This window comes from Chelmon rostratus, chromosome 9 (genome assembly GCF_017976325.1).
Source record: "Chelmon rostratus isolate fCheRos1 chromosome 9, fCheRos1.pri, whole genome shotgun sequence".
NCBI classification, from domain to species: domain Eukaryota; kingdom Metazoa; phylum Chordata; class Actinopteri; order Chaetodontiformes; family Chaetodontidae; genus Chelmon; species Chelmon rostratus.
The window spans coordinates 17,217,047-17,244,390 of record NC_055666.1 but is presented as its reverse complement, the minus strand read 5'-3'; the positions used below and the strand labels follow the sequence as shown (position 1 = coordinate 17,244,390).

At 38.9% G+C, this 27,344-nt stretch overlaps 3 protein-coding genes across 3 annotated transcripts; all 3 read left to right on the top strand.

The window, feature by feature from the left end:
• The first annotated feature begins 3,634 nt into the window (after nt 1–3,634).
• On the top strand, nt 3,635–10,092 carry yif1a (Yip1 interacting factor homolog A (S. cerevisiae)). Its single transcript, XM_041944154.1, has 9 exons — nt 3,635–3,728; nt 4,152–4,208; nt 4,732–4,973; nt 5,895–5,999; nt 7,169–7,247; nt 7,333–7,390; nt 7,474–7,629; nt 7,846–7,939; nt 9,351–10,092. Exons 2-9 carry the CDS (start codon nt 4,178–4,180, stop codon nt 9,507–9,509), a joined length of 924 nt encoding a protein of 307 aa, XP_041800088.1. The 5' UTR covers nt 3,635–3,728; nt 4,152–4,177; the 3' UTR covers nt 9,510–10,092.
• A 1,582-nt stretch (nt 10,093–11,674) lies between these two features.
• si:ch211-145o7.3 (forkhead box protein N2) lies at nt 11,675–14,131 on the top strand. The gene is made up of 4 exons (XM_041944721.1): nt 11,675–12,286; nt 12,558–12,679; nt 13,277–13,332; nt 13,785–14,131. Exons 1-4 carry the CDS (start codon nt 11,675–11,677, stop codon nt 14,129–14,131), a joined length of 1,137 nt encoding a protein of 378 aa, XP_041800655.1.
• Nucleotides 14,132–15,571: 1,440 nt separating this feature from the next.
• Nucleotides 15,572–26,479, top strand: atl3 (atlastin 3). Its single transcript, XM_041944159.1, has 14 exons — nt 15,572–15,702; nt 17,396–17,618; nt 18,357–18,491; nt 18,766–18,870; nt 18,951–19,001; nt 19,310–19,366; nt 19,464–19,556; nt 19,877–20,015; nt 20,118–20,245; nt 20,324–20,380; nt 20,512–20,583; nt 20,697–20,888; nt 21,129–21,368; nt 23,966–26,479. The coding sequence occupies exons 2-14, from the start codon at nt 17,415–17,417 to the stop codon at nt 24,026–24,028; spliced, it is 1,536 nt and encodes a 511-aa protein (XP_041800093.1). The 5' UTR covers nt 15,572–15,702; nt 17,396–17,414; the 3' UTR covers nt 24,029–26,479.
• Nucleotides 26,480–27,344: the final 865 nt, after the last annotated feature.

The window sequence follows — 27,344 nt, the reverse complement described above, 5'->3', positions numbered from 1 at the left end:
TCCAGAAGCCAAAGTCTGGCAATGATTGTGAGATTGTAAACTCTTAAAGCGGCACTATAGGTTCACCACGCCCCTCCGAGGTTACGGGAAATAGTGCTGTCTGGAATCTCTCACGAATCTTACCACGTGTTGTGACGTCATTGACCATATTTGGTGAGAGTTTCCTCTTGAGAGTAACACCCGGGATTCCTCACACAGAAAAAGACGCTTCACCTTACTAGCGACAACTGTTGTTTTTCTGCACTGTGATTCTGATGCAGTGGTTGAAATACTATTACAGTTTCCTACTCCAGTGGAAGTGCTGTCACATAATATCACTTAGGTCTATATAATAGGCTGCTTACGTTAAGGTTAGATTTATAATTCAAAATTCTAGCCATACTTAGACAAAGCAAAGAGGAAAAAGTTTAAAGTAAAGCTTAAGTGTGATCAGTACAACTTCAACAAGCGAATAGGCTAGTTTTAAAAGGGAGAGTGGACAGAGTTTGACATAACTAAAATATTACCTTTATGAAATTACAAATAAATGCATTTTTTATCAGTGCAAATACACACATAATTCTTCCATTTTCAATGCCTCTGGAGAGTTAACAACATTTGCATTTAGGAATAAATATCATTTTTAACTGTGGCTAAAAGTATACTACTTAGTAAAATCTTGTGTCAAAGTAAAATTAGTGACTTCAAATTCTCACTGTAGGAGAGGATTTTAATGAAATCAAACAATCTTTCATCATTAATTGAATGTAATTCAATATATTTTATTCATTTTCAGTTAAGTCACCTCAAAATTTCTAGTTTTTATTTTTAGATGCATTTCATGAATATTTTACGAATATCTTGAAATGATTAACGCATTTGTATTCAGTAATTGATGTGAACTGCAGTTGAATATATACTACCTTACTAATATATACTACTACTACTAGACCAACTAACTAATGTTAAAGTGAAATTCTGGACTTTAAAATGTACTCCTAAAAGTACAAGTACTTTTAAATAAAACAAATGAACTGCATCAGGTCTTTCATCAGAGCTGTCAGGTCTAATAGCAGGAAGGCATAACTGTTACTCATATATCTTAAATATGAATGAATTTCAAGGTTGCATACATACTACAGGATGGGTAGTGAAATAGATTATACAGTGTAGGCAAAGCTACATGTGCCTAATTGTGCTGAGGTTTTCTGCAGTCACTCTCACTTTATAGACCACATCAGTGTGCACGCATGCCTGTGGAGATGAGTCAGTTGCCACAAAGCTGCTCGATTATTTCACCATCCGTTTCAACGACTGTTTTTTTACTTGCAAGCACAATATAGCACCTAGTACAGATTCAAAAAATGCATGCTGTAGATTCGGTAAGATTAGTCTGACACAACAGCTGCTGACCTTGCAGTCCCCAAGGACAGAGTTCCCGGCAAGGGCTGTTTTCTCCTAGCTGCTGACTGTTGAACCAGTGTCTCACATTACTGCTAATTCTTCTCTGAGGACTAAGGATTGACTTTTGTTTTTTAAAGAGTCATCAAAGGTAATTGCAAAGACAGTTTCTAGTCCACTAAAAAAGTCTGGTGTTGAGAGGAAAGAAAATTACTGATTAAGTATTCTCATTTATATAGCAGTTGGGACATTTCATTGTGGGCTTTGGTCTCTTCATAACTTATGAATGACAATAGAGACAAAAACTGAAACTGCCAGCAGCATGGCATTCAAAAAGCTATATACTTGTTGCTCATCTTTCCATTTGACTGCTAAGTCTCATATTTCAGATTTCAACAATATTACAGTCTGTAATAATGAGGACACAGGTATCAGGTGATGGGAATATAGGGTAAAGGTGAGCGTCAGGTGACTAAAGCTTCAGGAATGCAATGATGACACAGTTGCTGTGTCTCTAATTGTGACATGTCACAACATGTTGGGCACTTTTTTTCCTTGATAACACTTCCACTGATCTACTGGTTGTTTCTTTTATTTTTTTATTTGACCAGGAAAGGTCTGCTGAACATACATGCCCATTTCGATCATTTCTTAAATGGTTTGTCAATGTATATTCACATATGGGAGTGTGAGTAAGTTGTTGGTTTCTGTTTTACACCACATTTCCCTCCAAAAGTAACATTTTGGAGTGGTTTCTGGGGATGAAGGAAGTTTAGATTCCATTGCCACTTACTCACCCTAAAAATCTCCACATGTATGCAGGCAACTCATCCACACCCACCCACCCACTCACCCATCCCACACACACATCCCACACACACGTGCTTCACAGAGCATAACAGCATCCTGATGCTACACACTTGAGTACATTTATTTGGTTTAGTGGGTGTTGCAATTCATGCCTTGTCAATTCATGCACAAGTGTCATGGATAGACCTTATCTTACTGTGATTGTACAGTGCAGTTTTTGAACATTCCTGTACAAGACAGTTGTGATTGTCCAGATCATGGTTTGTTGAGGTACTGTTGGCATACTTGTATTATGTCATTTCTATTAGTCCTAATATCAATTAATGATTACTTTGATTAAAAAAATATATGAATAAAATGTAATATTACAATAATTCACATATCACATTCTTACTGTAAATAGTGTGGCAAATGTTGTACATCACTTTCTGTCAGCCTGGTAATCAATTTTTTAAGGTATAGATGTAGCTAAGTAAAAGTACACATTGTGATGCACTGTCCATTACAGTAGAGGCAATAAAAGTACAGATTATTTAAAGTATCTATTCATCAGTATAGTAGTCAAAGTAGAAGCACTTGTTTAAAAAAAGTACATATGTTTTTATTTTATTTGATGTTAATTGTATTTTTTAAGTATTAGCAATTAAATGTTCTTCAGTAGCAAAAATGAAAGTAGCAGCAATGCAGCTGGTCCAGATGGAGCTAAATTAATCTTCATCATATATATATGTGTGTACATATAGACTACTGTTTAGTTGTTTCATGTTTTCATGTTTTCAGAAATCTTCATCTGCAACTTCAACCACATGGGATAAATAATGCAGACTAAAATGTAGTGGAGTGTAAGTACCTCAAAATTGGACTTAAATAGAGTACTAGTGAATGTGCTTGATTACTCTGAAATAAATAAATAAAACTGACTTGACTTCATGCATTAACCTGTAATCACTAAAACAATTTTGCAGGTGGTCTGGCAATGCATTAGCATTTAATCTGTAATTCTCTTTCTTCTTTCTGTTCTTGTTTTGAGTGCACAATATTATTCTATAGCATGAAAAGTCAGTCAAAGTCAAAATAAGATAAACATTTGCGCCCTTTCCCCCACCGCCTTTCTCTGACAGCCTACCTGCGTGTTTCAAAATATATCTGTCTGCTAAATTTAGTTTCAGTATATTTGATAAAAGGGAAACTGTGTCTTCTTTATGATGCTGTTATATTTCTGGTGTTGGTCCAGTGGTGTTTTCTGCTCAGAGATGCACTAAGTTTGTGTAATCTTAAAGGTGAAATGAAACCTTCCCATCTGTCCCCCCAAACAGTTAAGCATGGATAGGAAAGAAACGGAAAGCAAATCCTGACGTGCAAGTGCATAGACCCTTCACTGTATGTCCTGATACGACTGTGTACTGTGAACTATGTCTTCTACTTACTCTGTTTTCTGCCACGCAGGCACACTGAAGTCAACCAACCGCTGTGGATGGGTGGGATCAGCCCGAACAGTCTGGTAGCCACGTAGCTAGCTAACAGCGTTAGCGGTGTAGGTAAGTGCTCGTATGCTCGTTATTTACTTAATAACCATAATGTTATACCTTAGATAAGTTGTGTGGACTTTTGAAATGCTACTGTTGAATAGACTTTGTAACATGTGTGGCTATACTGAGTATTACTTGAAAATATGATGTTATTAACTTAGCTCGCCTGGCTAGGTAACTAGCATTAACTGGCAGCAACAGTGATTACCGTTAAGTAAGTTTATATGTAGGTTAGCTTGGTAGCTAGCGAGTGTTAGCATAAAAGTGTCCCAAGCTAGTCGCTTACTGATATCAAGTAATGTAATGCTATCAATGTTAGCTGTGGCACAACATCGCAGTGCATTACTTAGCTTGCTGACCAAGGTGACTTAGTGTGACTGAGCGTTAAATAAGATGAAATGTGGCTAACGTCTCATTGTTTTTTATTCTAAGCTAACGTCAGCGCAGTGAACGTCACAATGGAATTGCCGCATCATGGTTACCGAGCAAGTAAGTGGAAATGTGAATCACCATGTTACCATCAGTTATCAGTTGTGCAAAAAATTTACAAAATATCCAGTGTAGTGTCTACTTCCTATTTTCCTAAGAGAGTAAGACATAGAGGCCCCAGCATACCTGTCACATGACTGGTGATTGACACTAAAAACGTCCACTTAATGAGGTACATCTAGATAAAACTAATGCAGTCTAATGTACCAGTACTTGAATAAATCTTGCTTTTATACTGTAATTGATTTACAGTACAATGGGTGGACAAAATATAAGAAACAAATGTGGTACAATTCAGCAGCATCCCAAACTACATCCAAGATGGCAACGTCAAAGGTGAATCAACCTTTTGTGAAGATACTACCCTATCAGCCAAATAGGGTGGATTTAAGTGTATGTTTATGTTTGATATTGTTGTTAAAAAGCTAGTAACTCTATGTAAGATCATCAGTAATTTTTAAATATTTTTTCATGTAAGTTTAAATTCACACAATTTTCTCTGTTGTGTCCATATTTTTCACAGCTAAACCAAGAGCCCGTGCAGCTCCACCCACAGCAGATTCTGTTCTGTTTGACGACACCAGCTCTGCAGCACCAGCAATGAACAGTCAGGCATACTACACTCCTGGGTACAATATGGGACCCACAAATGACATGCACGGAGGTACTGGAGTGGACAACCTGTTTACTGACCCAATGGCCAATGCTGCAATCATGTATGGCTCCTCATTAGCCAGCCAAGGAAAGGATATGGTAAACAAAGAGGTAAGGAAATGCAGGATATTCATAGGGATATGATATGAGGGATATTCCAAATATGATGTATGCTACTGTATGTGGTTGAATGAAGGGGAATGGGTTGTTGACACAGTAACCTATTAATAAGGTCAAAGACTCAGTTGGTTAATTGGCAAAACTTTACACCTGTCCCTCGTTTAAAGGAACTCTGAACACATTCTGAACAATTTTCACAACGTCCTGAAATTTCTCTGCAGCTGTCATATATGACACAGCCTGACTCTTAATATATGTGATAAGATAAAAGGTCTAAGCAAGAGAATGGAGTTGTCTAAAATAAAGCAGTTTGCTTTACAACTTTGAAACAATAAATGTTTTCCTTGTTCTAATTTTTTTTTTTTTACCCCAAATAGTGACTCTTGCTCTCACAAGTTCATTATTTGAAGTTTTGCAACATAGAGAACCACACACAGATGTATTCCTTAATTGTCACTCTCCAGGAGCAGTCTAATACCTAGTACTTTCTGATTTTCAGCTACCGTCCAATTCCGTTTTGCCAGACATGAATCACTTTCAGAGCCTTTTGACAATTGAATCTTGAACATCTAAGGCATGTCATTTTTAGTGGACAGTTTTCAGTCAAACACACCATTTTCTGGTCCATTTTCTCATATAAGATAATAGTCAATGAATTTCATCACCCAGGAATAAAGGAATGAAATGAAAACGCCTGTGGATGGCACATAAATAAAACTGATATTGTTTTACTGGATTGGCAACTTTGGTACACAGGTGGTTACGCATACTGGGTGTCAATCCAAAGTGATGCACAACCCTGAGGGCAGGCGCAGCCTTCTTTAAAACTGTGACTCAGCTGTATTTATTAACTTTGGCAGACTGTCACACCTCATCTGTTAAGTTAATGTTTGCACTTCCTTTGCCTTTCAGATCAGCAGATACATGTCTGTGAACAAGCTGAAATACTTCTTCGCTGTCGACACCAGATATGTATTGAAGAAGCTTATGATCCTCATGTTCCCTTATACACATCAGGTAATCAGAACCATTCATCCTGTCAGACTTTGTCCTACATCAGCGTACAGGACAACACAAAAACATTTAGTAGTGCTAAGACTCCATGATAATAAAACTGGTATCATATTTTCAGCCACCTATCACATTGAAAGCATGCAAATAAGATAATCAGCCACTTAATCACTGCAACAGCTTTATTTATGAATGTGATAATGCTGCGATTGCCTGTGGGGATATAAAAGCATATTGTGCTCAGTAAATTTGCACACACTTGAACTCATTCAGATTATAAATCAAGTCACCACTCCAAACATTCTGTGCCAAGATAATGTACGAACCACATGCAGTGCAAACTGTCCTTACAAGACCAGGGTCACGTAGTATGTACTGTTTGACCCTAAATTCTACTGTATGTACTCTTACATTTGCAGCTATTACAGTTTGGTTGTAGTTTTAACTCTGCATAGAATACCTTATAGCTGGAGTTAACTTAAAGGACAAGGCAGGTAATAGTCTATACTTTTCTTATTGTCGACAAATACTATAAAATGACCAAAGGATTAGTCCCCAACAAAGTATTAACTCCTGTTTGAGTAATATTCGCTAAAAATCTTCAGTGCTCTTGATTTTTTATTATTATTCAGTGTTTTGTAAACTATACATTTTGGACCTGTTTTTTAAGATTCACACTTTCAGTTAGAAGAAATGGGCTTCTGGCTAACACAGGGTACAGAAGTTGGAAAGAATTAAGAAACAGACACTTTCTTGGTTTTATTCTTTTAATGGAATTTGTTGACACCAACAAAAATATAGACTATTGCTAGCAAGGTAGCAAGGAGTTAAACAAACAAACAAAAAGCCAAACTAAAGAAGACAGCTCTCTTGCACTGGCCCAGAACATGCTAATTGGCTTTAGTGTAATATTTCATTCTGTATTTTCTTCATTCTTATTCAGAGGATCATCTAACACTGCTGTTACCCCTTGTTTATCTATAATCTTACCAAATTTAAATTAACTTTCATATAGTGATTGTCTAAGTCATGTCATTGTTTAATGTGAGCAAAGCAATAGACCCTTCAGTTGGAAAAATAGCACCAAGCATCATTTGCATATAACACTGATGATGATGATGATGATGATGATGATGATTGATGATTCATACTTTTTTTGTGTGGGTTCTCGAAAGGATTGGGAAGTTCGTTACCATCGGGACACTCCACTGACTCCAAGACAGGATGTGAATGCACCTGATCTTTACATACCAAGTAAGTTTCCTATAGATACACAATTATCAATAGAAGAACATGTTAGGATCCTGTATGACGTGTTATGTGTACTTTTGTCTTTTAGCAATGGCTTTCATAACCTACATTTTACTTGCTGGAATGGCCCTTGGCATTCAACAAAGGTGAGTCATTCTTCCCCATGTAATTTATTTTATGACTCACAGTTACTGATAAGTTAATTAGTGTATATTGTCTTTGTGTAAAGGTTCAGTCCAGAGGTTCTTGGACTGTGTGCCAGCACTGCCCTTGTGTGGGTCATCATCGAGGTCTTGGTGATGTTGTTCAGTTTGTACCTGCTGACAGTACACAGCGATCTGTCAACCTTTGACCTTATTGCCTACAGTGGATACAAATATGTTGGGTAAATATCAAGTTACGCTAATGTGCATAAGCAAAGTGCATTCACAAAGCAAATCAGTGTGATCGTTTTAGACCAAATCTGTAACTTTTTGTGTATTATAACTAAATTGTCATGAATAATGATTTTAAATATAAGTTGGTCCATGTCAGCTGCATTATAAATTCATGTTTAGGTAGTATGAAATATTAAAAAAAAAATGTTCTGCCTCTCCTGTAGGATGATCTTCACAATGTTGTGTGGCTTAGTGTTTGGCAGTGATGGTTATTTTGTGGGCCTTGCCTGGTCCTCTTGTGCCCTTATGTTCTTCATTGTAAGTATTTTGAGTCCTTATTAACATCATCTCCTATATTTGTAAATCTAAAGTATTTGAATATCATGTTTTCTTAAAACTGAAAACCAAATTACTAATTTCTGATCAATCAGAATTAGAAAATGAGATCATTACACGACTATAAACTGGACATTTATTATTTTTTTTTTTTAACAAAGCCTGTGCATGGACAAAATTGTGTGCTTGAAACAATCCGGGTTGAATAATATACTTTTATCTTATTTAATCATGCACAAGCATGAGTCTAAGCTTAAAACTATGAATTTCCAATCCACAACAGGATTGTGTTTCTTCAGCATGGCATATTTTTAGTTCAGATTTAATTGCCTATATAATTATACTTAATTCTACTTCATAAGTAGGTCAGATTTTTGCATATTTAGTTTCTGTTTTGTTCAATTGTTCTTTCCCCATGTGTTTAAAAAGAGAATAATGAAGAAATGAACAGACAGTATACACAAAGAAACGAGGACCGCTATTGCACACCAAACTCCATAACTATGGCAAATACAATCGGTATATAGTATAGAACTGTAATATAATAGGCATGAAAACCCTTAGGTTTAGGTTTTACTGTGATAAATACACTGTGTTGTCCTGTGCAACAAAATACATCATCAACATCTTTTGGCATTAACATTCAGCATTATCATTTGTTGCATTATTGCCCTATATTACTTTTAGTTACCAAAATACCCTTACAATTACCAATTACTTCACGTATGTGACAATAACTTGCTAAAAAACACACAAACAACTTTTGGGGAAAAAAGAGCTTAATGGCTAAAGAAAGGAATAACTGTTTAACCTGTTTTTATTGCATCAATAATGTTTTTAATCAATGTATCCTTTAAAATTCCTTTTTAAAGGAATAGTTTAACATTTTGGGAAATAGCTAGCTAGCTTAGCACAAAGACTGGAGACAGGGGGAAACAGCTAGCATGAAGTCTTGTCACAGTGACGATGCCAGGCAACCAGCTGAGACTCTAGAAAGTTATTTGTCCTGGCCAAAAAATAGTCCAAGCACATAACCCTCCTACAAAACAACACATGTAGTTTTTGTACAAATTAAATAAAGGATTTCAAGATTGAACTTTTAAATAAAAGAACTTTACACATAGTGGTGGGTGGATTTTGTTACTTTTAGACAGAACTAGGCTAGCTTTCTCCCCTGCTTTCAGTCTTTGTGCTAAGCTAAGCTAAAATTTGCTGGCTATTGCTTCATATTTACCGCACAGACATGAGTGTTATTGATCTACTCATTTAACGTTTGTCAAGAAAGCAAATGAGCATGTTACCCAAAATGTCGAACTTTTCCTTTCATCGAGACAGCTTGCATATTATATGTTTGGCCTGAATTCTAGGTTTAAAAATGGTGCTATCTTCACAGGTTCGATCTCTGAAAATGAAGATCCTTCCCTCTCTCTCCTCGGACTCCATGGGAACTGGATCAAGTGCCAAACCTCAGTTCCGCCTTTATATCACTGTGGCTGCTGCAGTCTTTCAGCCAGTCATTATATATTGGTTAACCTCTCACTTGATCAGGTGACCTTGAGGCATTTAATAACCTGAAATCCAAGTGTATTGGACCCAAGAAATGTGGTAGTTGCTGTGCTTGTACACCTGCCTTTATATGCTCTTTTGTCAGTACACTCAGAACATATGTGTCAGTGTTGAATTGCAGCGTGTGTTGAGCCTGTCAGACGAACATGTTCGTAATGCAGTGGTTTCACTGATTTAATCACAAAGTTTGGTACAGAAAATGTTTCACTGGAAGACTTGTCTTCCCGCCTGAGTGGACAATGATGCTGACAAATGCTTTTTTGGGTCATCTAGTGTGGTAAAGAAGGGCTTTCATTGTGAAATTTGTTTAAAAATAACTCAGTTTAAATATCCTTTTTGTAAAATGTTTCTGGACATGTTTTCCAGTATTTATGTCACACAGTACAAACCACACAGACAGCAATGCGCATTACACCCATGATTCGAGTGCCACTTTTCTGGAATAGTATTGTTGCTGCATTATCTCCCTTTCTCTTGTAAGTCCGGGATTTTATTTATCTACATTTGACAAAATATGACAATGTTTGGATTTTTTGTAGAGAAAAAAAATAAATATATTTAGCTTTGTGCATTCAGTTTTAAGTTTCTGAGGCTTTTTCAGACTATTTTGTTCCATGGGAAAAGCTATGCGGGTCATTTATTTTTTGTTGTATCTGATTTTTCCTCTGAACACTACTAATTTAGGTCTGTATTTTTTAATCCACTACATTTAATTCAGATTTTACACACAAGTGGAAGAGGTTGTGTAATATACATTTGCATTGATTAAACCAGCCAGTTTATTGAAAGGTCAGAATTGGCCACACCTTGACAAATTAAAATGCTGCTTAGACATTAATGCAGTAATAATAATCCACTAGTATATTATAGATAAAAATTACAAGTCATTATACTTCACACTGATAAGTTTTAATACATAAGTACCTTTTGCTGATACTCATTACAAATGTTTCCATTTGTACATTTTTAATCTTTAACATTGTTTCTTCCTGAAAACATCTTAATAATTTTACACGACTAACCATCTTACTCCTGTTACTACTTGGGTACTTAGTATTTCATGAGGTGTTTTACATTAGGGTTCTGTTATTTTTTATTGTACTACCCTGTTGAGTGTGACGACTGTCTCCTACTGGTCGGTTTTGGTGCGACTGTGCAGTGGGTGCGGGAGCGCGGCTGGGCGCGCACACGCCGCAGAGCGTCCTTGTCGTTTCCAGGGAAACCCGGACACCAACAGACCACAGAGGTGTCCGACTCGGACTGAACCGCAGAATTTCACGTTTAACTTTCGAACGACGTGTGTTGGACATTTAAAGAGCTCTGAATTGTGCCAGAACTACCGTTTTGGTAATTCGGTGAGTAGCTAGTCAGTATTGTGCATTTGAAGGACTGGGAAACATCCCCGAGTGCGTTACCTGTGAGAGGAAGGCGGCTTTCCTGACTAAATGAAACTTTATATTGTTCCGCCATTTGCCTCCTTTGTAGAGCCATGTGGCATCACCTCCAAACTTTCAGAGCGTCAAATATTGGAATTTACCTGCAGTAAGTCCGTTATTAGTTTGTTAAAAGTATGTAATCGATGCCAGCGCACCTTTAGTACATACATGCTAACAACGGTGACTTTGTAAGAGAGCTGCACCTGTCCACTGGACACGCTTTGTGTTCATGAATACAAGAGATGTTCGGTTACTGTAAGACTGGACACACACTGGACTTTGAACGCCTAGTGGATGCTCATCAGATGGGAACGGATAGCTAACATTTAACTGATCCAAGCTGTTGTTTTTCCTTTCTCCTGCATTTTCCATCAGCTCTTTTACTCTCTGTGTTTAGTTAAAATGAACCTGGAGTAGCTAACCTCCATGTTTAATTGTTTTTGTTTTGAAAGGTAGTTTTTAAAGTTTTAAGTTTTATTATTCCTTCAAAGAAACAGACCTATAGTTCTTTTCTATCTATCCTGGAGGAAGTTTTTTTCTGAGGGTGCTGTGCAGATTGCAAAGCCCTTTGAGGCAAATGTGACTTTCAGCTATAGAAAACTTACTTGGTCACTTTTAATCTTCACTGACATTAATCATTCCTAACATTTGTTCTGTCGTATCATTCAGGTGCGGTACAGCTGAATGATCCTGGAAGTTTCCTCCTGGGAGAGAGATGGAGAATAGCCCTCACACACTGCCACCCTCATCGCCATGTCCTACCTCATTTGGAGGGACCCTGCCTTTCTGCTCCTCGCCGCAGCAGGCCTGCTCAGATGGCCGTGTTTCACTCCCGCTTTCGCCTATTTCGTTCCCCCCGTCCCCTACCTCACTTTCTCCAGCAACCGCAGAGTCTGTTCACTTTTCCTCTGCTCTTTCACACTGCACAGCATCTGAGTGCCTGAAAGGACAAAACACACAGTGCCTCAGCCCGGCAAACATGTCTGACCAAGATGACCTGACATGCCTCAGCTGGCTGCATCAGAGGGGCAACCTGCTACCACTGCAGCCCCTCCCCAAAATGACACTGCTGCCTCATTTAGAGCCCTCCACACCTACCCATCCTCTTCCTCCGGCCCTGTCCAAGCCACCGTACTCCTTCAGTAGTCTGATTTTCATGGCAATAGAAGACTCCCCTGACAAGAGGCTTCCAGTGAAGGACATCTATGAATGGATTGTGAACAGTTTCCCCTACTACAGGACAGCTTCTGGAGGCTGGAGGAACTCTGTTAGACACAACCTGTCCCTGAGCAAGAGCTTCCGCCGCATCCAGAGGGACAAAAGCCAGGTGGGCACATGACTCAGCGTTTACCACATTAAGAGCAACCAGGTCATGTAGCGAGTAAAGCGCTTAATGTATAGGACAGAGGTTCAAGCATCCCTCTAAAATGTGCCTCTCTGTAGTCAAGTCAGCAACTAAACTGCCTTACAGGGAAATTATTATAATGTGCGCCACATGTTGTTATGTGGTCTAATGTGTCAGCGTGGCTTAAGACTAACATCTTTGCGTGGGCCACTGCAGTTTGAGTGTTTCAGGTGGTTTTGTATATTTCTTTCAGTCAGTGGGGAAGGGATCGCTGTGGTGTGTGTGTCCAGAGTACCGGCCGGCGCTCCTCGAGGTCCTGAGGAAGACCCACAGTTATCACAGCACCAACAGCAATCTGATAAAGAAGCCTACACTGTGAGTAAAGTCACACAGTTTACGTATGCGCAACAGGGAAACAAACAAATATTCATCTTGAATCTTTTTTAAAATAATGTTTAACTCCATAAATGTGGTTAATTGATCATTATACAGTATTAAAAGCTGGGAGTTGGAACAAGAGAATGTTTTGGTTTACTGTATTTACTTAATTACTTATATAATTGATTAGCAAAAGTGGATTAGATACATTTTCTTTTGGCTGACTCAAAGTCAACACAAAGTATTAGTGATGATACTATTACTCAATTAATCATTACTTCATTAACTGAAAGGAAATTATTATCAACAATTTTGATAATCATTTTGTTATCTGGGGTAAAATACCAAATATTTGTGAGAATTAGCTGCTTTTCACTGTCTTTTCGATTGAATGTAAACTGAATATCTTTGGATTTTGGACTATTGGTGGGACAAATCGTGCAATTTGAAGACTTGCTTTCTAACTGGAGCAGTAAAATAAAATTATCCTGTAGTGGCTAAGGTGTTAGTGAATCGTATTACATTTTAATGACACTCGCTTACTAGAAGCTGTATTTGTCCAATTGTCTAACTATCTTGCCATGTTGTTTGCAGGTTGGAAGAAGCTGAATTTGGGCTGCCTGCATTGTCTGACTCTTTCGAAATATCAGGTTAGTGATGATGACGAGGAGACTCACAGCAGGCTTATGTCACTTAATTAGTGCAAGAACTTACATTTTTGACCCTTTATGAATTTCTTTCCGTCTACATTATTTTATCAATGGAGTAACAGCTCTCTGTGACACTTTTATTACCTGCAGCTTTTATTCCTCTCTGCAGTTTTCTCAGCATGCAACATTGTTCCCGTGTTTGTGTTCTGTTGTCATGGCAACAACCTTCTATTACCTTGGCAACCCAGCAATAGACTAGCTTGGTCCCCTTTATGTCCCCTCGTTTTGTTTCCGAGCCTATGTGCTACATATGCCCACATGCTCACTGAAGAATCCGACAAGTGGTTGTTCATCCCGCCTGTATGAAAACGCGTTGTTAATATTAATGTCTAATTTTCTGCATGACACTATAGTCTGTCATTTTCTTCTTTTATTGTTTTTTTCTCATGCAGATCCTCTTTCTCACACCCTCCTCCTGTCCACGTCCTCACCGCAAAACTTGACTAGTGGTAACCCAACTTTCTCTGAAAACCCTCTGTGCCCTTTGACCCCGGATCATGAGGAGCTTGTCACCATGGAATCGGTTGAATACCAGCAGGAGGAGGTCAGCGAGGAGATGGAGAAGGACCCCCTGTCAGACAGCGGGTACATTGAGTTACACTATTACCACTCTCAGCAGTACCTATTGCTGCCGGGTGACACCGAGTTGGACCTGGAGACTGTGGAGATCCTTCAGCTCGATGCCGAGGCCCAGGAGGCTGCTGGGTCACTGCTGGACCTAGCAGGTGGAGGATATTAATGTTCTATCCCATTTAACAATCACAAGTGATGCAATGCTTCAATCCATTGTAAGCAAATACTCCAACAAACTAACATAGTGGGGCTTTGTATTTTAAAGTCTTAAATAATAATGGATGGAGTGATGATGTTGACACTGCCCTAAGGCTTCCGTATGGTTTTGTAGATAGGTAAAACATATATATAACAACTTTTTTGTTGGATTAACAAGACTATGAATTACGTTGCGTCACATGTTTTCAAGCACTTGCAAATGCAGAAACTGAATTAACCACCATACAATGACAACCTGGATCAAGACTTGAGAGCGTAAGATAAGAAAAATGGAAAAATCATGCTCTGAGATTTTTAAGTATTAATAGAGTAATGTCTTCAAAACAATACATTTTAGGTTTTCCACTGTGAATTTTTTAACACAATAAGTTCATTCTCAGAGGTGGACAGAGTGCTTCCAACTCAAGTGGAAGTGCCGTGTCTTGATTAACTTGTTTCCCAAGTTAAAGTAAGATTAGTAGAGCGTTGAAACTTGCACAAGGAATGTACAAAAATATCTCTTTTGTGGAAAACACTGAGCAGCACACTGACTCACATCCACACTATTACTTATTCAGTGTAATGCTTCTTTAAAAAACTCTTTAATTTATAATTTAGTTCTGAATGTAGAGTGCACTCAAAAAGTTGCAAAGCACTACTCAGTTCCAGTAATATAAGTACTTCCAATTTTATGTAAACATAATTTCTTTCCACCCATCGTCAATCTTCAGATCATGAGTTGATTTCATGTGCATGTTGTCATGTTACTGAATCGCTGTATGTCTATGAGTTTTCTGTGAATTTGAAAACCTAGATATGATCTTGTAAGCTAAGCTAAGCTGTTTCAATCAGGAATAGTTTTGATATTAAGTTGAACTGTAAGATGACTCACTGCCATTTAAACCACTGTCCATTTCAGGGTACACTGAATTTCTGTTCGTAAATTATATGTATTTTCAAAAGCTTTAGATTTTGTAATCCAACAAATAAAATCTGTCATGCTGGTTTTGTGAGTTAAAATTGCCTGTTTGGGGGTATTTTCATCATATCCAGAAGATTGTAGCTGTTTATACGAATTATACCATTAGAGGGTGCAACAGTCACGTTTTGCTGAACCAACTATAGTCTGGTATACATTTACATGGTATTTACTCAAACAAAAACCTGTTGCTAAGCTACAATGTCTTTAAATCCGTGGAAGTTTTTCAGATATAATTTGCATACATGCAAAACATCTAACTTCTGTTTTACGTGGCTTCCGTATACGTAACTTTGTACTAAAAACTACATTTCCCTAAGCTATGAGGAAAGGTTGGCATGTTGGGTAGCGTTGTTCTTAGACGGACTAAAGCGCAAGCAGGCAAGTACATCAACACTACATTTCCCATGCGACGTTTCTCAAGCTGAAGGCGGAAGTGTGTGAGTTTCGTGGTGGAAAAAAGTTCTCATAGTTCTTCTCATGCCAGTGTAAAAAAGTCACGTTTCAGTCGTTTCTCGACCTTCATAAGATTGTGTTGAAGCCGTTTGAAGACATCGAAGGTAACATTACACTGTGAACGAGAAGCTAAAGCGAGGGTATCCGTTATTTGCAGGCCAATTCAGGCTGTAAAAGCATCTGAAAAGATTGCTGCAGCGTTTTTTTTAACACTGGTTTCCCGCAACAGCTAACAGCAGATACGCTTTAGCCTGTTTTCACTGTTTTTGTTTGAGTCCATGCAGACATACGCGCTGCTAGCTACTGCCGTTAACGAGAAAGATAGCCCGTTAATAGTTATGGGCTTTAGTTAGCTATTGAGCTTCTCGAGTACATCTCGGTTAGTAATCTGCTTATCTTAGCTATGCTGCTCCAAGTACTGCCAGCATAATTTAGCCAACATCACTGCAGAGTTGATTGCTAGTTTCCGACATCAAGCTATGTTGATTACAGAGATGGTACTGTACAGTTTAGTTTATTTCATTCGATACTTGCTCATAACAAATCTCAGGAAGTTTGCAAAATAGTGTTCGGCCGCAGGGCTTTGTTGCATCAACTGGGTTGCACGCATTCACTGCCCAGAAATGTCAGGCATGCTGCTGCTGACTGCCACACCTTTTGAGGTGTTGCGCTCTTGGTGAGAGGAGGGAGCGAGCTTTGGGTATTGCAACCATACATAAGCTGTTATGAAAGCATTCGCCTGTCTTACTCATCTTGGGAAAGTTCATCCTCCTCACAAAGCAACAACAAAGAAGTGCATTGAAGCAGCAAAAATGAACAGTGTACTGGAGAGCGTGTTGAATCCCCTAGCTGGAGGCAAAGCAGCATGACACCCATAAGAGCATCCCACAGTCAGCTTAACACAGAGCTCAATATTGTGTCTGATGGAAGGATCAGTGCATGTCTGATTTCTGTAGACACAGGCGAAATGGTATTTACTGAGTAAACATCTTTGTCATAAACTCATCACTTTATGAAGCTGGAAAGAAAATCTGTTAGTGTGCTCAGCAGAATAATCTATAAGGAATTTGCCCTTTAGGCCTACAAATAATGGCTACTGATGGTATTGTTTAATGTACTGATTATTTTCCCATTACTTTTCTTATGACTAGCTGTGACAGCTCACAAGATTTTTTTCCATTAGTGCATTAGTTAATGACCGTTGTGGAATGTCATTACAAGTAACAAGAACCCAAACAATGTATTAGCATTGTTTGTGGCCAGAAAACACAAAAACAACAAAATAAAAAGTAATTATGAAAATAAAAGTTTTTATAGGAGCTTAAATTACAGAGAGGAAAGCACCTTCTTTACTTTTGCGAAACTGTAACCAGCAAATGTTTGCTGATTGTGTTTTATCAGTATTAATAATTACTATTAGGAGATGGTCAAAATTTGAATAAAATAGTTCTCTGGTGCAGACGAAAAGTGATTTTTAGAGAAATGCCTTGAACGGTGCTGAATGAATTAGACAATTGGAGGAAAACTATTTTTCTGATAAACTGATCGTTAAAGTCATTTATCAAGAAAACATGTTAAAGATTTTTTACTTTTCAGTGCTATATGTCATTGTAAATTAATATTCGTGTAAGGGCGTGGGGTGTTAGTGGTCACCTTGGACATTTTTCAGTTGTTGTGACGAGTTATGGACTACAAAGTTAGACCGATAAATGAATAACATAGAAAGTAATTTGTTGCCATCCTAAAATTGTTCCAGTACTAATATCCGCCTGTTGTTTTTGTCTGTGCTGTACACAGGAACCAGTACCTCTAAAGGATGGGGAGTGAACCAGGCCCAGTTCAGATCGTCACAGTGTGTAAGGAGGACCACTCCTTCGCTTTGAACACAGAGGCGTTGGCTCGAGTTCTGCTGGCTCCCGAGGTCCGAGACAAACATGTGGTAGTGCTGTCAGTGGCCGGAGCCTTCAGGAAGGGCAAGAGCTTCCTGCTTGATTTCATGCTCCGTTACATGTACAGAAAGGTGAGTCACACTGTAATTACATCTTACTCCCCAGATCCCCCTACAGCACTCAGAGGCCAAGATCCCTTGCCTGTGGGGACTTATTTGATGCTAAAATATTGTCATGCAAACCAAAGAGTGCCAGGGAAGTCACAGCAGGTGATACTGACTGGTTCCTCCACTTGTGTTGAAGGTGTGATAGTCTGGAAAATCACTGATGGCCTGTGGCTGCAATGCAAACCTTTAAGCAGTGATCCCACATTAATGCTCCTCCCTGCCGTAGCATGTGAACTAACAAGTTTGCTGAATAGGAATAATTGAGAATGTAGTCATTACCTTTATTAAGGAGTGGATTCTATGTGAATGCCCACAGTTAGTTTTCCTGTGCATATCTTGCACCCTAACCTAATGCTTGGCTTTAGATTTGCTTTGCTCATTGATAAATCACACTGATTTTGGTAACTCCATTACATTTGTTGTGCTGCCACCACTGTTACCTACCATTTAATCCTCTTGTCATCTACCCAGTACGGTCAAAAGTATAGCTAACTGTGGAGATAATTATGACCGTACTGATTATGCAGAACACCTGGAGTTTTCTATTATCAAAATGTGTAATGCTGCTACATGCTGCAGCATAACTAGAAGTACATGACCCGGCATGTTTCAGTTCTTGAGTAAGCTTGGAGGTTGGGACATGATATCCACAGAGAAGGTCTGGCCTGCCCCCCCTCTGATTTCGAGTTTGTATTTCTGCAGGGTGATGAAAACTGGTTGGGACAGGATGATGAGCCACTTACTGGATTTTCTTGGAGAGGGGGCTCAGAACCAGAGACAACAGGCATCCAGTTGTGGAGCGAAGTTTTCCCCGTCCGGAAGAGCGATGGAACAGAGGTACCTGCACACATTTGTTTATGCACTGTGTGCATGCCAGGTTTTTCACTGAAAAACTACAGTGAAATCAAGAAAAAAGCATTTGGCATTTAGAACTTAGTAAATAATAATAATATCACATAATTTCTATGAAAAGTCTTTATTTTCCGTGGGTCATTATATGAGTTGTTACTTAAAGCAATCAATCAGTTGAAAGATAATTTAGGAATAATATACCTCTCTGGATACGCAAAATGTTCACTGAGGTAATGTGTTTTGTCCTGTTCTCCTGCAGGTGGCAGTAGTGCTGATGGACACTCAGGGAGCCTTTGATAACCAGTCAACCGTGAAGGACTGTGCCACCATCTTTGCCCTCAGCACAATGACCAGCTCAATACAGGTGGCTGATTATCATCACAGATTTAATAATTTGTTGTCATCCACCTTATAACTTGTGCTCACATAGTATCTCTTTTGTAGATCTACAATCTGTCGCAGAACATACAAGAGGACGATCTGCAGCAGCTACAGGTCTGTTTACATTAGTGGGACGGGAGTCACGCTGATGATATCAGCGGGTATTTTGGTGCAAAACACCTGCTTTGATGTGGTTACTGTCAATTGTTTGAAAATTCCCAATTTGGCGGAGGCACGCAACCAAGAGGGAATAATTATACTTAAGACAGGGTCTGAAATATAATTTTTTTTTTTTTTTTAGAATAAGCTTTTGTGCATCTGATAGAAGGGTGTTTTAGTGATTTAACTGCTTAGCATCAGTTACCCTTCAGACGTTTGCATCTCAGAATTAATTTTGCATCATGGCTGCCTCCTCCTCGCAGCTGTTCACAGAGTATGGCCGTCTTGCCATGGATGAGATCTTTCTGAAGCCCTTTCAGGTAAGTGCAAGATCTGAGGCATTGTTTCATTGTTGCTCTGTTTTATGTGTTAAATATGTTTTATCCATAATTTAACACCTTTCTTTTCGTCCTACAGTCTTTGATGTTCCTAATAAGGGACTGGAGCTTCCCTTATGAATATACCTACGGGTTTAAAGGAGGCAATCAATTCCTGGATAAACGGTTACAGGTACCAATTCTATTTTCTGTCAGAATACAATAAGTACTCATATCATATATGTTGGGTTTTATTTATTGTGCTTGTATTTATCTTGTGTTATTTGTGTTTTTATTGTGCTTGTATTTATCTTGTGCTATTTGTGTTTTACCCGCTCTGTAAAGTGTCCTTGAGTGTTCTGAAAGGCACTTCCAAATAAAATGTATTATTATTATTATTATTATTATTATTATTATTATTATTATTATTATTATTATTATTATTATCTTATCTTAAATACTTGAAGTTTGGAAGTTTGGAATTTCACCTTACTATTGCATTGATTTTTAAAGGTCAAGGAGGCCCAACATGAGGAGCTGCAAACAGTGAGGGAGCACATCCATTCGTGCTTCACCAAAATTTCCTGCTTCTTGTTACCTCATCCTGGGTTAAAAGTTGCCACCAGCCCTGGTTTTCAGGGACAACTTAGAGGTAGGAGCCCCTCTTTTCAATATTATTCTGCTGTTTAAAGTTGGTTATTAGCAGAATGCCCAAAATTCTAAATGCTGTCTAAGTTTTGACCTTTTTCGTCAGACGTGGCCCCAGAGTTCAGAGAGCAGCTGCAGAGCCTGATTCCCAAACTGCTGCATCCAGATTATCTGGCTGAGAAAGAAATAAATGGAAACAAAGTCACTTGCCGGGGCCTGCTTGAGTTTTTCAAGGTAACATCTTCAATATTAGAGTTTTCATGCAAAGCCAAACCAGTTCTTGTCTAATGATTGTTATTATTGTCTTACTAGGCTTACATCAAGATTTACCAGGGGGAAGATTTGCCACAGCCAAAAACGATGCTCATGGTATGTGCAGGATTGGTTTTAACAAGCTCATATTTCTCCCTGTTAATTAGATGCATGGATACTTCTTTCTTTATTTGCTCCTTCCTTGTTCACTCATCTAGCATTTGACAAATGTGTGTTTGTCTCACCAGGCTACAGCAGAGGCCAATAACCTAGCAGCTGTGGCAGCAGCCAAAGATCAGTATTACAAGAACATGGAGAAGGTGGGTTCACTTCCATGTGAAAAATCAAAAAGTTATCAACAGAGGGAGGGTGGATAATCCTGACTGCAAACTTCCTTTCTTAAGTCTCTTTTCTCTCTGCTGTCCCTCCTAAGGTGTGTGGGGGAGACTTGCCCTATGTGTCCCCTGAATCTCTGGAGGAAAAGAATCACTTTTACTCCCGAGAGGCTCTACACACCTTCTCCTCAACGAAGAAGATGGGCGGACAAGAGTTTTGTGACCGATACCAAGCACAGCTGGAGAAGGAGCTTGAGGAAATGTGGCAGTCATTTAGCAAGCACAATGAGGTATTAGACTATTACTTAAACATGATATACAATCTTTATACCTGTTTAAAATATACATTTTTTAACATTAAAATAAGCATTTGACACAATGCTTTTAGTACACATTTATAATATTTAGTATGCAACTGTTCACCCACTTTAAATAAATGTCATATATTACCCCTGCATGCATTGCTGTTTTTGGTAAAAACATGATTTGAAAAAGTTTTTAAACATCTGTTTTTCTCTTTGCTGTAAAAGTCTAAAAATCTCTTCAGCGCCTTCCGGACGCCTGCAGTGCTGTTTGTCCTGGTGTGCCTCCTCTACGTGCTCTCAGGTGTGTTGCTCTTCGTTGGCCTGTCCACCTTCGCCCTGGTGTGTGACTGCACTCTGGGTGTGGTCATGATGTCCATGCTGACATGGACCTTCATCCGCTACTCTGGTCGGTACCGGACTGTAGGAGGAGCCATCGACCAGGCTGCAGGTGTCGTCCTGGAGCAGGTGAGAATAATGAGGATGGTGGAAGTGGTCAGCTATTGTTAACTGATGTCTACCCATGTGGCTTTCAGGGTTTTCAGTTATATTATTATAGCCTTTTTTTTTAAATGCATGAATGCACAAACATCACTAGAGGGAGCAGTTGATGTTCGAAAGAACAAATGCAATATGCTTCAGTGGTTGTTGTCACCCCTCAACCATGCCCATAGCTGCTACCAGTTCTTCACAGGATTTTTCTCAAAATGACTGTGATCTGGCCACAAACACATAATACTTGAAGCCTGGCAAGATGGATTCTTGGCTTGCGCGATTTTATGTGAGCTCACGATCTTGTGAATCAAGCTGCCTCGCAAGGTACTCCAGCAATATTAGAAGAGAAATTAGGAGTAATGCAGCTCTTAACTCAACTGACATGAACTTGTAACAAAAACAACACAAACATGTTCCATTTTAGTGCTGGTTTATAGAGTCGTATACTGTGTGACATTCAAAAACAAGAACAGTTTGAATTTAAAATATGTTCACTGCTTTGTACAATAGGTCATTTTGCCTTTAATCATGTAGCATCTTAAGGAACACTTTTAATTAGTTGTCACCAGGAAAAAGCCAGGTTAATCTGAGACCTTGTGGTTTGCTAGCCAACTACTGTGTTCACGGTCCAGTTTCCACCGGACACTTTCGGCATAGTACCCTTGAAACCTGTACCTATCCCATACCTACATGTACCTAAACTCTCAATCTGTGTTGCGTTTTCACTGCAGACATTTTTCACACTTTTCTTGGTCTGGAGAAGCTGTAGCGTTTATTAACTGACACACTGTTAACTTATACTGTGCGTGTACTACCAGATTCACAACTTACTGCTGCCCTTTTCCTCTGCTCCACCCATACTGAGCTATGCTACTCTTTTAACAACAAGAACATAATGGAGTCATTGAATGCTGCCTGTTCTTTCTTGTCTGCATGTGGTTGTATGTTCCAACAAGGAGACAAGTTTTGTTTCAGCTACAAACGGGAAGACAGACTCAGAAAACTACTGTACAACTGTAGACTATATAGATATGAAAAAAAAAGTCTGGGGGTGTGGAGTTGGAGAGACATGAACTTACCAGACCTCTGTGCCTCCTAGTCCCTGCCTCAGTCTTGTGGCTACCTTAGCTACTACTAACATAACACACCCACATCTCCGACCAAATTGTCAGCAATCGAGTTGTATTGTAGTTGGTGTAGGTGATGCATTTTGACAAGGAACAAGAGTTGGTGGTATAGGAAATAAAGTATCATCATCAGTAATATTTTTTAATTCTCCGTCATGAGTCCGACAATGTTAAACGAGTGCAGTGCTGAGCTGTTGGAGTTCTCTTGTCAGGTGATAGTATGCTAGTTTTTAGGCTTTTTTTTGCCAGCCACGTGGCAAACCGAAAGTGTCATGGCGTTGCACTCAGTGTTTTTCTCACCTCCTTTCACCCTGCTAGATGCTTGACAGTGTTCACCAGCTGTTCGCTAGCTTTTTGGTGCAGGATAGGTTACACACAGTGGTTTTTATTACAGCTTGTTTGCTGAGAATGGCTTGGCTCTAGCTTCTTGAAGCTTGGTTGATAAGTGCAGTAGGATAAGGAAAAGTAAATGTTTGAACCATAAAACTGAAGCATTGAGCTAATCGAGGCAAAACAAACTGAACATCTGCAGAGTTGGATTAAAATTGCCTGTGGGTGCATAAAGACAGTGAAATCAAAAGTATGTTTTCTCTCATCCTGTCACTGTGTCAATTCATTAATATGCTAAATGTAAGTATTTTTCTATCAAAATGGCTTCCTTTTCTTTTCCCGTAACACATACAAATGTTTTTGATGACTCATCTTGAAATGTTATTCCGGGAGGGTAACTAACCCCAACCATCTTGTAAAACTGCACTTGACTGCTAGCTAGTGTGGGTAGCTAGCAGAGCAATACAGTAGGAGGTGTGTGTTTGAATTTCAGCTGGAAAACCTTTGAAAACAAAGCATGTGTTTTCATTTGTTCATTTAACCCTTAACCCCTCCTCCTGGTCTAACGGCACAGGTGAAAGGAGGTGTGTGGGCGGGCTTCTGCAGTGTCGTAGATCTCTCATTGGTTCCAAATGGAGTTGCTGTTAAGTCACTAAGCCACGTCCACGTAGAGCGAACCAGTCACATGATTTGATTCAAGTCTTTCTAAACCCGGAAATATGCTCCATCCCTTTTGCTGTGACTTAACTGTTGCAACCCCGTTCACATCACATTTAGTCAAGAAATCCTGTAATCATGTTTGAAAATTGATCTGTAGATTGATAATTAGGAGCACAAATACTAAAGGAAAGGAACAACAGTGAAAGACAAAAAAGCCCTTGTAACAGCCATCAGGGTTCACTCTGTTCCCTCTGCTTACTTACACGAGACCGCAAGTGGTTTGAATTTATCGAACGAAACGCTTCCTGGCAAGTTTAAAAATATGACGGATGACGCTGAGAGGTTTCAGTGAATCAACCACAACGAAGCGGAAGTCAGCAAATGTTGCAAGAAGCTCTTGACGATTCAGTGTGCAATCAAATAAACCGTCTTCCTTTTTCTCTCCGCTTTCAGGCCACAGTGGTGTTGAACAAGTCGAGAGGCGCAAGCACCGGGGACCAGAAGAAATCCAGTTAGGAGACCTTTGAACCCCTCATAATCTCGATGCAATGCAACCAGCGCACAACACAAGCACACATTCAGCACTAAAGCCTTATCATGCCACCCATTGGAACAAACATGCAGCTAAACCACTTTGGCACAAGGTAAAAATATGATGCCAATGCACCAGCATCTTTATTATGTACATAACCCTGCCTGTGAAAGTCCAGGCGTCAAACCATCCCAATCCCTCTTATTGATACTACATGTCTTAAATTGACACTGCCGTCATTTGACACGTTTACAAATGGTCTTAATAGACAAGACAATGTTTACCTTTAAGCTTATAAAACACTTTAATTTTCTATTTCAGCTGAATTTATCTTACCTGGCCGCATATTGTTCAGACAGGCAGTCAGGGTGCTTTTCAAACAAAGCTTCTGCAGTATATCTTTAAATAGTTACCTTTAAAACATGCTGGCTTTAAAGCTAATACATTTATACATATTTCTTTGTGGCTATATTTTTTTTACTTTGTGGCCTTAAAAACATTCCATTCTCTCTGTCACTTTGCTTTATATTTGATATAAACTAGCAATTCCAGACGGGTGAACTGTCATTACTTTGAAAGGAGAAGAGGATACGCACTTTCTATACAGTAGATTTTGGAAGCTGCATGTAGTGGGAGTTCAGTTGAATCTCATTTGTTTCGAGTGCTTTGCTGTTTATTCATAGAAGGATGTGTTACACTTTATAGATTTTGATACTATATACTAGACTCTTCTAGTAAAATTATATATAGGAACTGATATGCTGCAAAAAATTTCCAACTCCAAAGAAAAGATGTTATTGGGATATTGGTGTTGAATATGACAGAATGAGCGAGCAGTCAGCCAAAGAGCTAACTTTAAATATTTGCATTATACTTTGGCCTTGTACTCTTATCACTTTAAACCTCAGTAAATAAAAGCTGAAATATAATCTGCAGTGTAAACAGGAGAGCTTTATTCCTTCGAAATTTTAAAAATGGCAGTGACTACAAAGAACTCAGTCAGAAAACAGTGTTAAACATACACAGAACAATAACAAGCAGGATGTTTAAACAGATACAAAATACAAGTAATAAACAATAGAAACCTATAGAGAATGGGCCTGGGTGCCTGTCCCCCTGTGCTGTCTCAGTTTTCAGAAGATTGCATCACTTCACCAGATTCTGATCAAATTCAATGATTGTGAAAAATCCTCAATATGTAGTCATGTTAGTATGTTCGCACCTCAGAAATGATTTCTTGACATAATGCCTTTAGTTACCAGTTGCAGCTGATGCTGTGGCTGTGAGAAAGCTGTGTGGTGCCTCACTGTGTTGCACTTTACAGAGCTGACATCAGTGATCTGGCTGCAGCTAAATGGGACATTTCAACTGTTTCACATTTACTCATTCGCGATAAAGGTCCTAATGTGCTCTTCAGTGTAACTGCATAAGAGAACTTTGTCAATGTAAAACTTCTTTATTAATATGACAAACTGTTCCCTTTTGGCAAAATAATCACTATACATGGCCATTAATACAGCTTGAAACTATTGCGTGTTTGGGTCAGAGTTTTGCTTCCAGTGACTTCCACGTAGTGGTTGCATAACGTAATGAAACCATATTACAGCAAAGGAAAAATAATTACTTTGGGCTGACTTGCTTCTTAGGTCCTCACTTACTTGCAGCCATTTAAATGATTAGCTGTATTTTTCAAAAATAAGTCATACAGGGAATTAAAAAGGCGGACTACACACTGTGGATTTATTAGGTTTTAGTTTTCCTCTGTGAGGCCAAGCAGGGCTTCTAAGGCCAAGTCAGGCATTGGATTAAAGGACTCTGATTATTTGCAACCATGCCCTACATCTCTGAATATGATGAAATGCAGATTCTTTTGGAAAGCATTAGATTGAAGATGTGGAATGGCAAGCATTTAGTTTGGTAAAACAGGCCTTTTCAGTGCCACAAGATTGTCTGACCTGAGAGTGAAAGTAGGCTCCTGTAGTCTGTAATGGTTTTACATTGTTCACTTTAACAACTAACCATGCATATACGTAGATACAAAGAAGAGACACAAAAACCTGATTAATGGTGCTTTACTCTCACAGTGATTTCATGTTACTGTAGGTATAGGTCATAAGAACACAGGGCCAAAAAAAAAAAAAGATGTGGAAATATGGAGGATGAGTCACTTTCTAAATCCATGACTTTTGACTGTCTTTTTGCACATTCCATGTGTGTCGCTTTACACAAGAGGAGGAAACATCAAGATGTTGTACAAGCACTTCCTATTGCACTTCCCCTCCTCTTTGGTGCTTTTTTGCACACGGCTCATTCCAAAAGTGAATAAATGCATGCAATATTGTAGTAACAGCTAATGTAGTCATCTCCTGCAGGGCTATGGTGGCCTTGACTCAAGAAGTGCTGTTTTATAAGGAATAAACAGAGCTTGAAACGGTTGATGCCCCTCTCTGATCTGTTCTTTCAAGTGATTTTATATGAGGTGGCACCAGGGATGAAACTCTCTTACCGCACAGATCCACAAGCAGGTTCACTATTACAGTACAAACACTTGCTGCAGGGCAGAGCAATGACCAAAACCACTGAATATTATTTCCAATTTCATTCACATTTTACCAAAATGCTACTTGTGGCATTTACAGATTACAATATCACGTAATTGTGCAGCCACAAAATGTATTGTTTCAGATTGCATTAAGTTTAGATTATATGTATTATGTACAATATAAACAATAAACTATTATGCAGTGTGTTACGTAATATGCACAGTATGAGCAGTAATACTTGTTTTAACAGTAGGATGAGTGAAACTACTACATGGTGCTCACAGTATAAACAAAAATCCTGGATGTGACATGTACAAGCTATTAAACACCAGAACATCTAATGAACGGTAGATCTGAGGACATTATTGACAATAGGCTATACGAGTTTGTGTGTTTTTGATAGAAATTAGTGTTGTTTTATTGCTTGTTATACCACATAATGAATGTAGGTCATATTCTACAGGCTTCGTGTTTACATCTACAGCGCTTTTACGCCCCACAACAAAACTGTCGCTGCCACAGTGTGAATTGTCTTCATCTGTGATACTGCGGGAGCACCGTTATTTCACTCTCCAGAGAAATTTGTGCATTCATCTCCCCGCTTGTTGTGTCATTCTTGTCCCTCATCTTCCGCCCCTCGCTTCCCACTGCCTGGACGCCCGCCGCTGCCTCTCATCCTCACACTGATCCTCTCTGTTCGGCTGTCTCTCTCCCCTCCACGAGATGCCGTGTATAAAAATCTGCTACAGCGAATTTC

Coding starts and splice junctions, on each gene's coding strand:
- yif1a (XM_041944154.1), top strand. CDS start 4,178: ATGGAATTGCCGCATCATGGTTACCGAGCAA. Junction 6,000..7,168: donor TGTTCCCTTATACACATCAG/GTAATCAGAACC, acceptor GGTTCTCGAAAG/GATTGGGAAGTTCGTTACCA. Junction 7,391..7,473: donor GCCCTTGGCATTCAACAAAG/GTGAGTCATTCT, acceptor CTTTGTGTAAAG/GTTCAGTCCAGAGGTTCTTG.
- si:ch211-145o7.3 (XM_041944721.1), top strand. CDS start 11,675: ATGGAGAATAGCCCTCACACACTGCCACCCTCATCGCCATGTCCTACC. Junction 12,680..13,276: donor CTGATAAAGAAGCCTACACT/GTGAGTAAAGTC, acceptor TGTTGTTTGCAG/GTTGGAAGAAGCTGAATTTG. Junction 13,333..13,784: donor TGACTCTTTCGAAATATCAG/GTTAGTGATGAT, acceptor TTTCTCATGCAG/ATCCTCTTTCTCACACCCTC.
- atl3 (XM_041944159.1), top strand. CDS start 17,415: ATGGGGAGTGAACCAGGCCCAGTTCAGATCGTCACAGTGTGTAAGGAG. Junction 19,002..19,309: donor ACGATCTGCAGCAGCTACAG/GTCTGTTTACAT, acceptor TCCTCCTCGCAG/CTGTTCACAGAGTATGGCCG. Junction 19,367..19,463: donor TCTTTCTGAAGCCCTTTCAG/GTAAGTGCAAGA, acceptor TTCGTCCTACAG/TCTTTGATGTTCCTAATAAG.